This window comes from Rhineura floridana, chromosome 5 (assembly GCF_030035675.1).
Source record: "Rhineura floridana isolate rRhiFlo1 chromosome 5, rRhiFlo1.hap2, whole genome shotgun sequence".
In the NCBI taxonomy this organism is placed as follows: domain Eukaryota; kingdom Metazoa; phylum Chordata; class Lepidosauria; order Squamata; family Rhineuridae; genus Rhineura; species Rhineura floridana.
Genome location: NC_084484.1, coordinates 100,185,813 through 100,202,052, shown reverse-complemented (window position 1 = coordinate 100,202,052; position 16,240 = coordinate 100,185,813). Strand labels below are relative to the sequence as shown.

The 16,240-nt window shown below is 39.9% G+C and overlaps 1 protein-coding gene and 1 pseudogene across 4 annotated transcripts in view; one reads left to right on the top strand and one right to left on the bottom strand.

The window, feature by feature from the left end:
* Positions 1-11,214, top strand: part of DOP1B (DOP1 leucine zipper like protein B) — a 100,317-nt gene extending 89,103 nt beyond the window's left edge. For all 4 annotated transcript variants that reach the window (XM_061627702.1, XM_061627703.1, XM_061627704.1 and 1 more), the window contains 7 exons: positions 114-175; positions 328-456; positions 829-965; positions 1,201-1,256; positions 3,435-3,587; positions 4,848-4,980; positions 7,707-11,214. In XM_061627702.1, coding sequence (XP_061483686.1) covers positions 114-175; positions 328-456; positions 829-965; positions 1,201-1,256; positions 3,435-3,587; positions 4,848-4,980; positions 7,707-7,964 — 928 coding nt within the window. In that variant the 3' untranslated portion in view covers positions 7,965-11,214. The remainder of the gene's footprint in view (positions 1-113; positions 176-327; positions 457-828; positions 966-1,200; positions 1,257-3,434; positions 3,588-4,847; positions 4,981-7,706) is intronic.
* A 12-nt stretch (positions 11,215-11,226) lies between these two features.
* Positions 11,227-16,240, bottom strand: part of LOC133386085 (uncharacterized) — a 28,258-nt pseudogene continuing 23,244 nt past the window's right edge.

Genomic DNA, 16,240 nt, shown 5'->3' with positions numbered 1-16,240 from the left:
CTGCACAGCACTTGGGTGACTTTGAAGGAAATATCATTTCCCTTAAATCTTGCTTCACAGCATTGGAGAGTTTAAATTACACTAATCTTTGCTTAATTATCATATTTATTCAGTTGGCGAGCCGTTATTGATCATCTTCTTACACATGAGAAAACTATGCTTAAAGATTTGATGAGTAAGTATTCTTCCATAATTTATGATTTTCCCATTACTTTAATACAATCTTCAAATCAAACAAGGAATTAAGCTTCTCTATTAAGGTGGCAGCTATTTTTTTCATAAAAGGCTGTAACTTAGCATTAATAGCAATTCTGTTCTTGATTATAGCTATGCAGAGCAGTTCCTTAAAACTTTTTCCAAGTTTTGAGCAAAAGGCGATGTTGTTAAAGCGTCAAGCCTTTGCTGTTTTCAGTGGAGAAACTGATCAATATCACCTGTACCTTCCTTTAATACAAGGTGAGTGTTAAACTTTGCAGTGTTCAGTAAAGGATGTGACTGTTAAATCTACCCAAAATGAGATGTACAATGCTTAAAGGTCAAAGATGCACACAAATGATAGCTCATAGCATGACATGGTGGAAGTTTAGAACCAGAGTTTTGCACTGGGACACTAATTTTTTATATAGCTCACCTGAATCTTTATGCAAGTTATGTGTATAAATAGCAAGTCTTTTTTTTTTTTGTAATAGCGGTTTCCAAATCAAACCTCTTCAAGTTCAGATTTCATGGAAAAATAATTGCACATGTAACACCAAACCAGATAAGAGCCAGAAGAGATTCCCCACCCCTGCATGAGTCTGTTAACTCTTTTTGTAACCTTTACTCTAGAGCGATTGACTGACAACCTACGAATTGGACAGACTTCCATAGTAGCTGCCCAGATGTTTCTGTTCTTCAGGGTTCTTTTGCTAAGGATTTCCCCTCAGCATCTAACTTCATTATGGCCAATCATGGTGACAGAGCTGGTAAGTTTTAATTAGAGAGTAGGATTTAGCAAAATAAAAATTCTTTCTTTTGGAACTGAAGCTCTCTGTGTAACTTATAATAAACTTCAGTACTGTTAAATCCTGAGATGTTTCCCCTCAAATATACAGAGATGCTTAGTTCCAATGATCATAATGTAACATAAAACTTATTCAGTATTAAACCTCATATATTAATATCTTGGTGGCTTTTTCTTTCCTCACTTCTTCTGCTCAGATTCAAACATTTATACAGCTAGAGGAAGATTTGGCAGAAGAGGAAGAATCTGCAAAGTAAGCATGGTTTCTTGTACATAATAAACGTAGAAACAAAAACAAGTAATCTTGTTAAGGCAGTTTGATATGATAGTTGGGGTTGTTGTCAACCTTGTGACCTGTTTCATAAGTCCATTTGAGGAGGAGCCATAGCTTAGTAGTAGAGCACAGGTTGTGCTTGCAGAAGTCCTCAGGTTCAGGCCCTGCATCTCCAGTTGGAAGAACCAAGTGCCAGTTTGAATAGATAGTACTGGGCTAGATGAAAAATTGGTCTGACCTGGTATGAAGTAGTTTCCTGTGTTCCAAATATTGCACTGACTATTTTCCCAACTTTGCACAAATAATGGAATATGTTAATCTGTTCTATTCTGAGGATCATTATAGAGAAGACATTGGGTGGTTCACACATGCATGTACATTTTTTTCTCATCATTTGATGAGCACTTGATGACAGCTAACTGTGTTGCCATGCTAATTTGAAAAGAAATGTGTTTGAAATGCTTTTAAGGTTCTTTTAATGTTTTCTGTGTTACTGAACTGTGACGGCTCATTCATGCATGCAGGTCATCATTTTGACATTGCAGTCATCAGGGGATGAACTTTTGGGCACAAACTAGACCAGTAGTGTGTAACTTCAAGGAAGGAAAAAAAGAAGCAAAAAGGTTGTAGACATACAAAAGTCGTGTTTGTAAAATTGCTCTTAATTCTGAACTTGTGTGACTCAAAGCTGTGGTAATGTTGAAAAGGAAGCTACAGTAATGTGCCCATTTTATTTTTTGATGAGTTACAGAAATTTGAATGCAATAATGGATACTAGTATTAATAGGAAATAGTTTTAACTGCACTGCAATAGTGTTCCCAAAGTAGCATTTTACTTTTACCCATAAGAGTGGCTAGTGACCAAACTGCTATGACAACAGAAGATTTATGTAACTTTAAAGTTGACAATGAGGACATTGAACTTGTCAAGGATTATCAATACCTCGGCACAGTCATTAACCAAAATGGAGACAATAGTCAAGAAATCAGAAGAAGACTAGGACTGGGGAGGGCAGCTATGAGAGAACTAGAAAAGGTCCTCAAATGCAAAGATGTATCATTGAACACTAAAGTCAGGATCATTCAGACCATGGTATTCCTGATCTCTATGTATGGATGTGAAAGTTGGACAGTGAAAAAAGCGGATAAGAGAAAAATCCACTCACTTGAAATGCGGTGTTGGAAGAGAGCTTTGCGCATACCATAGACTGCAAAAAAGACAAATAATTGGGTGTTCGAACAAATTTAATCAGAACTGTCACTAGAAGCTAAAATGATGAAACTGAGGTTATCATACTTTGGGCACATCATGAGAAGACATGATTCACTAGAAAAGACCATAATGCTGGGGAAAACAGAAGGGAGTAGAAAAAGAGGAAGGCCAAACGAGATAGATTGATTCCATAAAGGAAGCCCCAGACCTGAACTTACAAGATCTGAACAGGGTGGTTCATGACAGATGTTGTTGGAGGTCACTGATTCATAGGGTCACCATAAGTTGTAATCGACTTGAAGGCACATAACAACAACAAAAATTTGGTTATATGGGAGAAAGTAAAGGTATGCACTTGGGAAAATATGAACCTACCCCTGAGGACCTGAACTTTGGGGAGGAGGGATGAGTCTTGTCAGATGTAGCTCATTTATTTCATAAATAGCATTTGTAATAGCCACAACCTCTCAGAAGCAAGCTACAAGTTACACACAAGTGTATGTAACAACAATGCCCCAACTCTCTTCTTTTTAACGAAAAACAGCTGCGACGGCTGTAATTTTGAGCCAGGAGCTTCTGAGCCCATTGCCATATTGCTGCTTTCCCCCTTAAAATCACCTCCCTGCTTTTCCCATAAGGGGGTACAGATGTATATGCACCTGGATGTTAGGGCTTTACCCAGGGTATTATCAGAAAGCATTTGAAGCCACCAACTTACTAAAGTTAAGCAGGTTTTGCTCTTGTCGGTGCCTTGGTGGGGGAACTCCTAGAAGTACCACATGTATACCACTTTGGGGTCCATGGAAGAAAGGTGGGATATAACCATAGGGAAATAAATTTGTAAATCGTTTGTGGTTTGCCAGTTGTTCAGTATTCACATTTTAAAAACATAGCTAGTTAGGTGGTGCTTCAATCCTTGATTTTTGTATTTATGAATTTCGCAGAAACAGTAAAATAAGTAAACAGAAAACATCAGATGGCAATGGTCCATTGCTTGGTGAAATACAACAGAATGAACTCTCCTTGTATTTATCAGCTTGTAAATTCTTGGACACAGCGCTTTCTTTTCCACCAGACAAGATGCAATTATTTCAAATGTAAGCATACTGATTTTTATCCTTATGACATTCAAATAATATAGAATGATGAGACAGAAAAACATGAAGGTCTTCTGGTAATGTCCTTTAGTACATCCTTTTGCTGCAGAGATGTGGGGCGGTTTTGGACTTTTTTTCTGTGGTGTGCACCTTCCTAATCCAGGAGGGTCAGGTTGTCTCATGCTTTGCCAGAGTCCCATTGTCACCTGGAAGCTTTGCTTTTTCAGCAAGCCTTTGTTCTCTCTGCTGCACAGAGTTGTTTACTGATTTCTGAGGCTCTTTAGTTGGTTAGCTTCCTTGTTTTATTGCTATTTTCTGTGTTTTAGTTACTTTGTTTGATTCTGTTCAGCAGCTTGGGGCACCTCTATTTTGGTGGCCACACATGATCATTGAGCACACTGTTCACTTGTAAGATGTGAAGCAATCCTGAGTCTTTTTGTTTATTGTCATTTTAAATTAACAATTAGAAAATGTGGTGAGTGCCTTGCTGCCTGGTGTGATAGTGTAGCCTATGGTGCTGGAATAGGAATAGTCTTCCCACCAAGGCCCCTCTGCACAGTTCACTGCCAAACCTACAGCAGTTGATCCCACCATGATGGCTTGATGGAACAGACATAGTAAGAGCCCTGTCCCACCATAGTGAAACAGACATTTACACTTGTCACATATAATGAAATACACAGGACTGTACAGAGAACTCGGACAATTCCCTGCATGGGAGTGGCTTCATGGAACGCTTTCTAAAGAGCAGCCAGAGTGCTTTATCTCGTGATCAGATCTAGAGATAAAGGGGTGGGAGGTGGAGGCCACTTCCCACAGCTTGGCAGGCTGCTTCTGGCCTGCAGGTTACGCCCTCCTGCTCTGTAAGCAAAGGAGGACTGCTACATCAAAGTAATTACTGCAGTCCAAAACTAGATTCTTAGATGTCAGTGCTTCATTTAAGTGTCTTAAACCAACAGAAATGCTAGCATTGTCAGCGTCGTATAGAATAAAATTTCTGGGCTGGAAATGAAGGCCCAACATAAATGCCGAAGGATACCAGAATGACATAGCAAATGAAAATATCTGGATGAATATGGAGAAAATGTAACTCTAGATTCTGCTTGGTTTGCAAAATTAGTATCTGAGGGAGGGGAAGCTGAGGAGAACAGGTCAGCTACTTGTCATCATTAAATAAATCTGCTTGTTACAATAATTGGACAAGAGGGTGTCTCTTAACCAACTTTCTTAAAAGATAAGACCTTCCATGTTTGTTTTCAGGTACAGGTGGGCATTTGTTCCAGAGGTGGACACGCAGGCGTACAATGTGACCTCATCAGACCTAATGGAAAATCATCAGGAATGCAAGCCGCATATTGTTAGAATCATGGACTCACTAAAACTGAAATATGGGGTAAATTTCAAGTGATTTTCATTGTTTAATGGTTTCATCATTTGTTTTTGAGGAACATCTAGCTACATTCTGAAACCTAAACGTTCTGACTGTCCAGATTTTATCTATGTCTCACTATTTTTTCATGATGAAACATGAAGCAGTGTAAATAGGCTTTCCAGGTTATCCTACATTCAAGCTCTTAGCAGACCTGATTAGCTTCAGCAAAGTTATTGTATCAATTGCCTCAAACAAGGCCCTGGGGCCAGAGACATATAATGCTGCAAACAGCAGTATGTCCAGCCATTTCCTCAGTGGGAGGGTTGTGTGCATGCCAGAACACAGCAGCAACAGCCCTCAAGAGCGCTCCTCTGTGCTTACCTGAGAAAGAGTCCAACTACTTGCTCCTTCTATGGGAAGTGCACATGGGACTCATTGGGGTAATGGCCTAGCATGCAGTGCAACCAGCGCAATGCATACTTAAGAACAGGGCGGTATATAAGCTTAATTAAATAAATAAAATAAAATAAATTAAGAACAGGAAAAAGGGAAGTAGTCTATAGTGACTAAGGATGGGGGAGAATATCCTCTAAATAGGATAAATAATACATAACCTGACTATCTGCTGTTTTTTTGGACCAGCATTGATTTCTTGCAAAGAGTTGTGGCTGTCATCAGCACGTTTTTAAAATCCACTCTGAATTTTACATTATTGTCTTCATAATTGGCTTTCCTCTAAGCCAGCCTTTCCCAACCAGTGTGCCTCCAGATGTTGTTGGACCACAATTCCCATCTTTCCTGGTCATTGGCAATGCTGGCTGAGGCTGATGGGAGTTGTGGTCCAACAACATCTGGAGCACACTGGTTGGGAAAGGCTGCTCTAAGCTGATGCATTCTTAACTGCTGTCTAGGTATTAACAATCGCCATTTACATCCATTAACCTCCCTCCAATTTTAGGCAATTAGCTGCCTAATTCATATGTAAATAGAAAAAAGGTAGACTAGCATAAGCATTTTCATAACCGTTTTTGTCAAAAATTACAATTCTTTTTGCTAAAAAAAAATCAGTGGATCGGCAATTGCAAAAGCAAATGGGAACAAAAAAGGGCAGATTGGCAACAAAATCCAGACTCTCAGAATTCAAGCGGATCAGAACTAGGCAGTGAACCCCATCTCTAATGGTGACACATGGGAATATCCTCTTATGTGTTCAGCATGAGATGTTGGCCCTTAATTTTCCGTCTTAAAGTGGCAGTCTGAATATTACTGTAGAACAACCTAGATGGGTTATATGGCAGAAGGGAAGGTTTTCCACATGTCAGCTGGAGGAATGCGTATTAGAAAGTCATTGACATTATCCTGCAGTTATTCATTACAGTTGCACAGTCTTATCACATAGACTTCTCAGCAGAAATAGTGAGGAGAAAGAATTTTGACTAAACACACTGTTACACATGTCTCTCGGAACTTGCATGTGTGTGTACTTCAAATGTGACCCTTAAACATGCTTGTGAAGGAGGGGAATCTTTCATGTGGGTCAGTCATGCACTGTCCTGGGTTATGTATCCAAGAGTTCAAAATTCAGTGATTAACACCCATACTAAGATCTTAGATTGAATGCTGAAGCATCCGTTTATTAAAGCAGTGTGGGAGAAGGGAATTCAGTTATACTTTTGACAAGTGTGGTGCAACACATAAACATAAATTCACTTGTGTGTTTCACCTAATATCCTATCACATACACAACCCTAAAATGGAGAATGAATTCTCAAAAGAAAGTTCTTATACTAAAAGTGAAGAAAAAAGGGGTGGGAGCTTGCCCATTTGGCTTGAAACCTCCAGGAAATACAGAGATTGACATTTTTCATATCCAGTGCCTTGAAAAGCTCTTGCAGTTGTAATGATGTGGCATGCAGGTGTGTATTGAGGTCAGAATCAGAAACTTGGGTCAGAAATTCTATTCCTAAGGTTTTGTGTGGGTTTTGGCTCTTACACTCAGAAGCTCTGCTGTGTTGGTGCTCTGAGTAAGATCAGACCAAGGGAAAACCAAGGAACAGAACTTCTTGCCTGCAGAGCTTCCTAGTCCAGTGTCCTGTGCTGAGGTGTTGCTTGCAGAGAATATGCGTGTATGTGAGAGTCTAGAGTGTGTCCCTCCTGTTTATAAGGATTTGATTTCATAGCAGTATGTGAAAGGGAGAAGTAAAGACAGAAGTTTCCACTCTTAGGTGGAGTGAAAAATTCAGCCTTTAAGATTACTATCGCGTACAGGTTCCAGATTTTCCAGAAAGTATGGTATAATCAGTATTGTCTGTTTGTCCTAAGGTTTTGTTTTTGGTTAGAGAGAAAATCTACATCCTGAGGTGATTACATTACCTGTTGAGGCTTTTGACAAAGGTCAATCTCTTGTTTTGCCAGTTCTTACCCATTCCTGCAGGTTGCATGTCCCAGAGTTGAGCTTCAGGTCACTTAGCCTTAAAATTCATGTCAGTGTGTAGGAGGGGAAGAGTGAATCCCAGCATATGTCTCTGGTCTTCCCAGTTCCCTAGTCCACTATCTGGAGCCTAAGAATGGCCTGCCAGGTGTTGCCATGTTGCAACACTGAACTGATATTGCATTAGTGGGAATTGTTACCAGTGAAAAACCTGTTATTTAAGCCCAGGTAGAGTAAGCTTCATTGTGTATTTAACCTTATATTGTATACTAAAATACCTTTATATTAATAACTTTAATTGTATGTGTTCTTACAGGATCAAAATACCTATGAGAGACCTACAAAAAGCTATGGCTTTCCTCTTCTGGACCTTCGTTCTATATCAAGCATCGCACAGTTAATGCCATTCTTCAGGATACTAAGTTGCGCTTTTAAAACTGAAAGCGACAGGCCATTAAATACACATAGCTCAAAGTCTCTCAAAATGGACTATCCCACTGGCAGTGGCACAAGGACATTGAAGTTACTGGAAGAATGTGTGGAACGTGACTTTATAGAAAATATGGAAAGTTAGTATGCTCAAAGATACTTGCATTATATGAAGGTCATACACCAGGTTTCAACTTTACTGAAAAAAATGCAAATACTAAAGTGAAACATTTTAATGTTTACAGATTTCACTTTAAGTTTATTTTTTCCGATATAGTCTACACCTGTTCTGTCTTTTGTTGATTAGCGACATACTGTATTACCCAGGTTTTGTGGGAGCAAATTAGGATAATAATTTGCACATTTCTTAAGATGAAAGGTTTTTTTTACTTCCAAAACAAAACAGAAGCTTCTCTGTTTTACTTTGCTCATACAGAGTTGCTCATACAATGAAGGCAATAGATTTGCTATCTATCTGATCACAGCTGCAGTTTGTGGGAAATTTTAAAGGGAAAATCAAGACACAAAAGTTCCATATTTGATAGGTATATTGGCAAATGGAGACGCTCTTCTGAAGTTACTTTAGTTCTCTCTCTGAACATCATCTCTGTAGTAAGTTGATACAAACAAAACAGCACACTGTACAAGTATCCATTATGTATTCCTCTAACAAAATATCTGTGTAACCTTTCTGTCATAATTTTTGCGCACCAAGGCTGCAAGCATAAGCATACTTACTGTCAAGTAGGCCTTGCTGAACCTAAGAGGAATTGCTTGTTGGTAAATATCCATAGGATTAGGCTACAAGCTATATGTTTGAATAAGATTTATAGAAGAATCCTTCTTCTAAAACTAAGAAGGAATTTTTTTTACTTGGACTAGTTTTAAAGTCATGATTGTCCTTTACAGTTTGCTTAATCAGTACTTAATTGTGTTCAGGTCTATAACATTTTAAAAGTTTTTTTGTGCATAAGGACTGTAAAGTTCTTGAAAGGCATGTGTATATACAGTACAATGCTGCATTAGAAGTTCTCAGTTTTCTAAGCAAATAGAATGCTGTGCTGAAACAGCTGTGCAGATATGTATGTTTACTCCTTTAAGGTGTTGCAGAAGACTGGATGCAACTATTTATGTGGTGATTGAATTTGAGGGAGAGGCTTTTGGTTCTGCCCTCTTCTTCCTGGCACAGCATTTGTAATACATGAGCAGAAGGGGGGGGTTGCTAGGTGGAGTGTTTGCTAGGTGGGTGCCACTGTTAGCTACAAATGGGGGAGTATGTTAAAACAAGAAATCTATGTGTAAGATATAATTGCTAGCCTATTCTTTAAATGTATTGGATACTAAGCTTTCTTATTTTGATAACTGTTGATATAAAGAATACTCTCTTCTTTTTCCCACAACATATCTGGCACCTTCACTTCCTTAAAAAACAGACTGGGCAAAATCCAGCCAAAATTGAGCATTTTTATTTCCCATTTCCTTCAGTGGGAAAGTGAAGAATATATTTAAATGTATTCATTGAAATCAATGGGCTTAAAAATACATTTGGCTGGATTGTGCTCACATTTTTGTTTGTGCAATATTTTTCTGGAAAACTTGGATTTGAATATTTAATGCCAAGAGATTTTTTATTTCAGCATTGTCACTTTTTAAAAACTGTCCACTAATACCACAAACACCTAGTTATATAGTGCAAAGGTTTTTGACAACTTTATTTTGACATTTTATATAGTAGACTATTTGTGTATTCTTATTTCTTTACCAGTTAATAGGTTTTCCGTATTCATTTTGATACTAGATAAAATGCTGATATACACATTACGTGCTTACTGTAATTATGTTAAATGGACTAAAATGAAACACTATTTGCTTATTCATATATTTGTAACGTGCTGCTACTGACATTATGCTTCTAAACTAAACTTTCTCATGAATGTGAAATTCACTTCTTCTGAATGTAATTATTTTGTAAGTTTTTGCTTTATCACAGATATAAAGATGTAGTATCCCCATTTGGAATTTTAAACAATTTCAAAATTTTAAGCAAATGTTGCCAACACTCAGGAAAACAGAATAGTCTCCATTTGCAATACCAGTTGTATGATAAGGAGCTCTCTGTAAGTATCTCTTTCAATCTTTCTTGCTCCTTTTACCAGTACTGGTGAATTGCAGCCAATATCAGATATTTTACAATACAGTTCACACCAGGGTCACATTTTTAACCCATAGAAATAGGTAAATACTTAGCATAATGTTAGCAACTTACTCTTCCTGTCAAGATTATACCCACCATTAAGCTTCAGTTCCTCTTTTCCATCCTCTTTGAAACCATCCTGGGGACTGTCCAATATATCAGTTTTTACCTCTTAAAACATTTTCTTAATTTCCTACAAAAGTAGATCAGCTTTTCTACCAGAAGTGCTGTTGCTTGATGTCTAGAGAATATCAAATAGTGCAGGTTCCTGTTCAACTTGACAAACAGCATCCTACCTTTGTTTCCTTAGGGCCAGCCCCTCAGATTTTGTCTTACAAAACATTTCCATTTTGGGTATGCGAATTGTAACTTGGAGGTTAGATTTGTGATCCTCTGGGGCCCCGTAATATTCTGAGTTCTTACTGTACATGACTTATAGCCTCACAAGAATATTTGTTAATTTCATTTAAACATTTATATTTGCTTCTCAAACTTGAAAACAATATAGGCTAGTTTTGGGGATAACTTCTCACACTGTTAGTGACACTCTTGTTTTTCAAGTAGTGAAAATCAAATATAAAGCAAATACAAATTTGATTGTTGCTTTAATGGATACTACTGCTTTATAATAATAATATAATAATAATAAAATTTTATTTCTAGGCCGCCTATCTGGCCGAATTAACGGCCACTCTAGGCGGCGTACATAGACTAAAATATAACATAGAGTAAAATATAACATATAATACAAAACAAAACCCCAGTAGTCTATAGACATCCCGAGCAGCAGGTTCACGCACACATACACACACACGGTCTCTGGCCCCTTCAGCAGTTGCTGCTTTTGTAGCTGGAAAGAGACAGGGCCCCGCCCTTCCAGGCCAGGTGGAAATCAGCCAGAAATGCAGGGAGCAGGTCTTGCAGAAACTCACACAGGTAGATGGTTAAAATTACAGATTTAGAATGCAATTCAATGTGCTTACCTGGGAGTAAGTCCCATTGAACCCAATGGAGCTTACTTCTGAGTAGACATGTATTGGATTGCAGCCTTAGAGGGCGATACCTTAAAAAACATCCTAAGTATTTAAAATTTGTTGCCAAAGAAAAGTCAAGATTAAAGTGGTAACTGAGATTATGGCTGCTGTGTAAGGTTACTGTGTTCCTTGAATGTAACTTTCATATTAAACATTGTGTTGAAATACCTCTTGAAACATCATGAACTTGTTTTTCCTGCTAGGTGTTCCTTGTATTTTGTGTTTTTATTTATTTCTAATGCTCGTATTCCACCTTTCTAAATAACAATAAAGGCAGCTTACAAATAAGCAATAAAACAATAAAATGTCTACCATAAAATGTCTTAACAGCCAAGTTGTAAAACCAAGATTCTCAAAATATTGTCCATTGTAAGTGTTAGCAGACAGCACATTTCTTTAACATTGGGTTCAGTTTTTCAAAAAAAAATTTTTTTTGTACTTGTTACCTGATCTAAGACTTAGAAGTATAAGGCTAATGTCTAAATGAATAAATATTTGAATGCAGCACTGGGCTACAAGTCCAATTTAGTATCTTACAAAGCAAACTACAGTAAGATACAGGGGTAAGGGAGAAGTGAAGGCTCATACCGGCTTGTCAAAAGATGGGGGGCATTTTTGTTTGTTTGCTGTTCTCTTCTGTGGCATGTTTCCTTTAAAATAGCTAGCTCCAGGGCTAGCATGTGTCCCCTATCTCAGTTGCATGTTGAAGGCATACCTAGATAGGCTTTGCCAACATATGCCCCAGGAACACCCTTTGTCCATTCTATATTGTCTGACATTGGAGTTCCATCTTCTGAGAGGAACCAGCTGAATATCTTTCCACAGCCTCACAGAAGATGCATCCAGCGTTGACCTTCCTCTCAAGGCAGACCTTTCTCTTTGGCCTGAGAATGCGAGATCTGATTGATCCTATTATCCCTGGAAGCATATCCCAGGGACAGTCTTAACCTTCAGATTACTACCCTTAGGCTATAATGTCAATATCCCCGATCTTAAATTCTCTATACCCTTCCCATATCCTTTTCCATTATACTTTAAATCAGGGGTGGCTAACCTTTTTTGGTCTGAAGGTCACATTGCATCATTGCAAACTCCAGGGGCTTCTTGCTGAAAGAGTGTGAGGGCTGATGTGAAATAGTGGCTTCAGTTAAGGTGAAATAGTGGGCGTGGACATAATCAAAATTGGAAGGACACCTGCCCTGCCTTTCTCATGCAACACAAAACGACATGGATTTAACAAGGTTTGCATACAACATAATTCCGTGTTCTAAAATTATTCTGAATTGAAATTAATTTTTAAGTGTGTGAATTTAGTGATGCATAAACAATTATCTGTTCAGTTAATTTGTTCATGGCTAATTACCAGTCAATGTCTGAGCCAGCCTGATGCCCTCTAGATATTTTGGACTACAACTCCCATCTACCCTATCTACCATGGCTGTGTTGGCTAAAGCTAAAAGTTGGCTTAAACTTGTCTAGGTGATTTACAACCAATTTTAAAACATATTTAAAAAGTTAAAACTGGACAGGAATAATTAGCCGTCATAACCCAACCTCTTTAAAACAATGTTATCAGTAACTTAAAAAAAAGCAACCCAAGCTTATAGTTATTAAGTATCTATTCCAGCCCTCCTCCCATAGTAGCCCAGGCAAACAATCAAGCTGCAAAACAATATAATTAAAGCAACATATTTAAAATATCTAAAAACATTTTTTTAAAGTCTTGTACCCTCACAGCTAAATCCAAGGTTGCTGGGAACAGTATGTGTCAGCCATCAAATGCCTGGATGGACAGGAATGTTTTTTAATTTTCCTGAATGTTGAAAATGAGGGAGATATATGGACCTCACTATAAAGGGCCTTCTACAAATGAGAAGAAACCATCAAGAAAGCCCTATTACGGGTCAGTGCCAACCAGGCAGCGCCCAGTGATGGCACCACCATCAGGACCTCCCTTCTGCTCATAGGGCCTGAGATGGTTGATACTGGGGGAGGCTCACTTTTAGGTACTTTGGTCCCAAGCCATTTAGGACTTTGTATGGTAGTGTTAACACCTTGAATTAAGCCTGGTAACTTACTAGTAGCCAGTTCAGTAACTAGGAATTTTGGGTTCTTGGACAAGAGGTCCTTAAGGAATTAGAAAACACAGGCTTCAGGCAAAGTAGGCCTTTATACGAGCACACGCAAGGACAGCTTCTCCAGGGCAACTGGCAAGGACTGCAATGTGGCACTGTCTGCATGGGCCTTATATATGGTTCAAAGCACAGCATGTGACACTATTTCACCAATTATACAATTGCCTTCATGCATTACATAAAGGTTACGCCTTTCTGCAGTATTTCTACACTAATCATAATATTAGTCTAATACCTACATAGAAAAAAAACTGGCACAGGTACATTTCCGCCGTCTGCATGCATAGTCGTATATTATTATTCTGCTGTCTTCTTGACTGATGTTCTTGAAGCCACTTGCTACTAAGCATACCATTGTTCCTTGTTTGCCAAGCACACCTGTTGCTGTAGAAACTTTTGCTACACACCTGCATTTAAACAATATAGCAGTTAATCATATACAGGCCTGTTCTTGATAATTTCCTTTCTTTTTGTTCTTAAACTATACTGCCTAAATTATATATGGATATATATAAATTCCCCATTATCAGCACTTTCAGGACTGGTGACACGTCGTCCTACTGGGCTGCCCCATTCACCAGCCTAGCAGCTGAATTCTGAACTAGCTGCAGCTTCCAGATGGTCTTCAAAGGCATCCCCGTGTAGAACACATTTCAGTAGTCCAGGTGGAAGGTCACTATACGCTTCTATTGAGACCAGGATATCCCAGGCAAAGAACAGCCATAGCTGGTAAACAAGCCTAAGATGAGCATAAGCACTCCTAGCCACAGAAGTCACTTGGGACTCCAGTGACAGACTGGAATCCAGAAGTACTCCCAGAATACAAAGTCAGCATCCAACACATCTTATTCCATCAAATGCCTGGCAGAACAGGATCTTCTGCCTTTGCCTGTTGCTGGAAATCACAGGTGGGAAGAGTGCTTTTGGAGTCAAGTCCTACTTTCAGGCTTCATATAGGCATCTGGTTGGCCACTGTGAGGAGAAGATGCTGGATTGATCCAGCAGGCTTTTCTTACGTTCTTATGATGGCTTTAACCTAGCGCTAAAAAGTTGACACCAGGCAGGCCTCACTGCATGAATTAATAATTCACTTTCTTACATTCTTACAGGAGGCATTCAAGAGGCAGCTGGACAGCCATCTGTCAGGAACACTTTGCTTTGGATTCTTGCATTGAGCAGGGGGTTGGACTTGATGGCCTTATAGGCCCCTTCCAACTTTACTATTCTGTGATTCTATATGCTATATGATAGGTTATTTAATTGAGCATTCATTAGTAGCAGCAATGATTAGCAATAACGATCTACTAACAACTCTCACACTTGCATGTGCACACTGATTTGAGGATGCCCTCCAAGAGATCAGCACACTCCTTGAAGATGTCAGCCACTGTAAGTTCACCAAATTGCCAGCTATTGTTAATTGAGCAAATTGTCAAAAGTCCTCCAAACCTGATGTTGCCACAGTCACCACCAAACCTCTACCAGTTCTGTCTGTATTTTTATTTTTTATTGCAGCAAAATTGGTTGGTGATCTCGAAGACCAAAACTAAAGGATGGCAGGGCTGGTACACTGTTTTTAAATAGGTGCAGGGTTGTAGACAAATGGATTTCTACACCTCCTCAGTGTTACAGATTCCTCATAGAATATGTATATAAAATGGTACTTGCACCCCCAGTATAATGACAGAAGGAGGCCTACCCATTAGAGTTAAGTTTTCAGAATTTCAGTTGCAACAGTGAAAACTCGATTGTACCATTGTGGAAAAAAAGTCTGACCGCGTTAAGTGCCTGCAGGAGGAAAGGGACCATCACCGTCCAGAGAAGGAGAGCCGCTGTCTGCCAGCCTGCCTGCTTGCTGCTGCTGCTCGGCTACCACCACTACCACCCTCTACCTGTTGGACTTCTGCTCGGCAGGTGTCACACCTTGCAGGACCAGGCCCCAGATACTCAGCCAGCTGTTGCTGATTTCTTCCACCTGTCCCTTCTCTGTAGGGGATACATAAGCTGGCTGGCTGAGGTGCCTCTTGCTTTGTCTGCCTTTTTGTGTGTCTTGAGTCATGCACCTGGGAGAGAGGACTCAGAGCCAAGTGGGGAGACCTGAGGGGCCCCCAATTAGTGTAGTGATGAGTAGAGGGAGATATGGTGTTGTGAGGAGGACTTGCCAAGTAAGGGGAATGCAGCCCAGGCAGTTAACGGCTGTACCTTGTTCCGGTCCTCCCCATACCCACAGGTTTGTTGGTTGCCCTATCAGCCTCCGGATGCTCAGGCCTCTGAATGCTGCTCCTAAATGCCAGATCAGTGTATAATAAGATATCCCTCATTCACGATTTAATAGTGGATGAGGCAGCCTATCTGGCATGTATAACTGAGACCTGGGTGGGTGAGCAGGGAGGAGTCAGTCTCTCCCAGCTATGCTCGCTAGGGTACGTGGCTCAGCATCAGGGTAGACGTGAGGGTCGGGGAGGGGGGGTTGCTGTGGTCTATAGAAGCTCCATCTCTCTCTGCAAGCACCCTGTCCATGTGACTACTGGTCTGGAGTGTTTGCACCTTATGTAGGGTCAGCGGGACAGACTGGGGATTCTGTTAGTGTACTGCCCACCCAGCTGCCCAACAGACTCCCTAGCTGAGCTGACGGAGGTGGTCTTAGGTGTACTGTTGAGATCCCCCAGACATCCATGCCGAGGCCACTTTATCCGGGGCGGCTCAGAATTTCATGGTCTCCATGACAACCATGGGACTGTCCCAATATGCCATTGGCCCAACACATGTAGCAGGGCATACTCTAGATTTGGTTTCTGCAACCGGACATGCAGTTGGTGATCTGAATGTGGGGGGCCTTACATCAGTCCCTCTGTCATGGACAGATCACTGCTTGCTGAAGTTTAGACTTACAGCGGCTTTTCCTCTCTGCAAGGGTGGGGGATCTAGTAAGTTGGTCCGCCCCCAGAGACTAATGGATCTGGATGGTTTCCAAAGGGCCCTGGGGAGTTTTCCGACTGACAGGGCTGACGCTCCTGTCGAATCCCTGGTTGAACTGTGGAATACAGAAATGACCTGG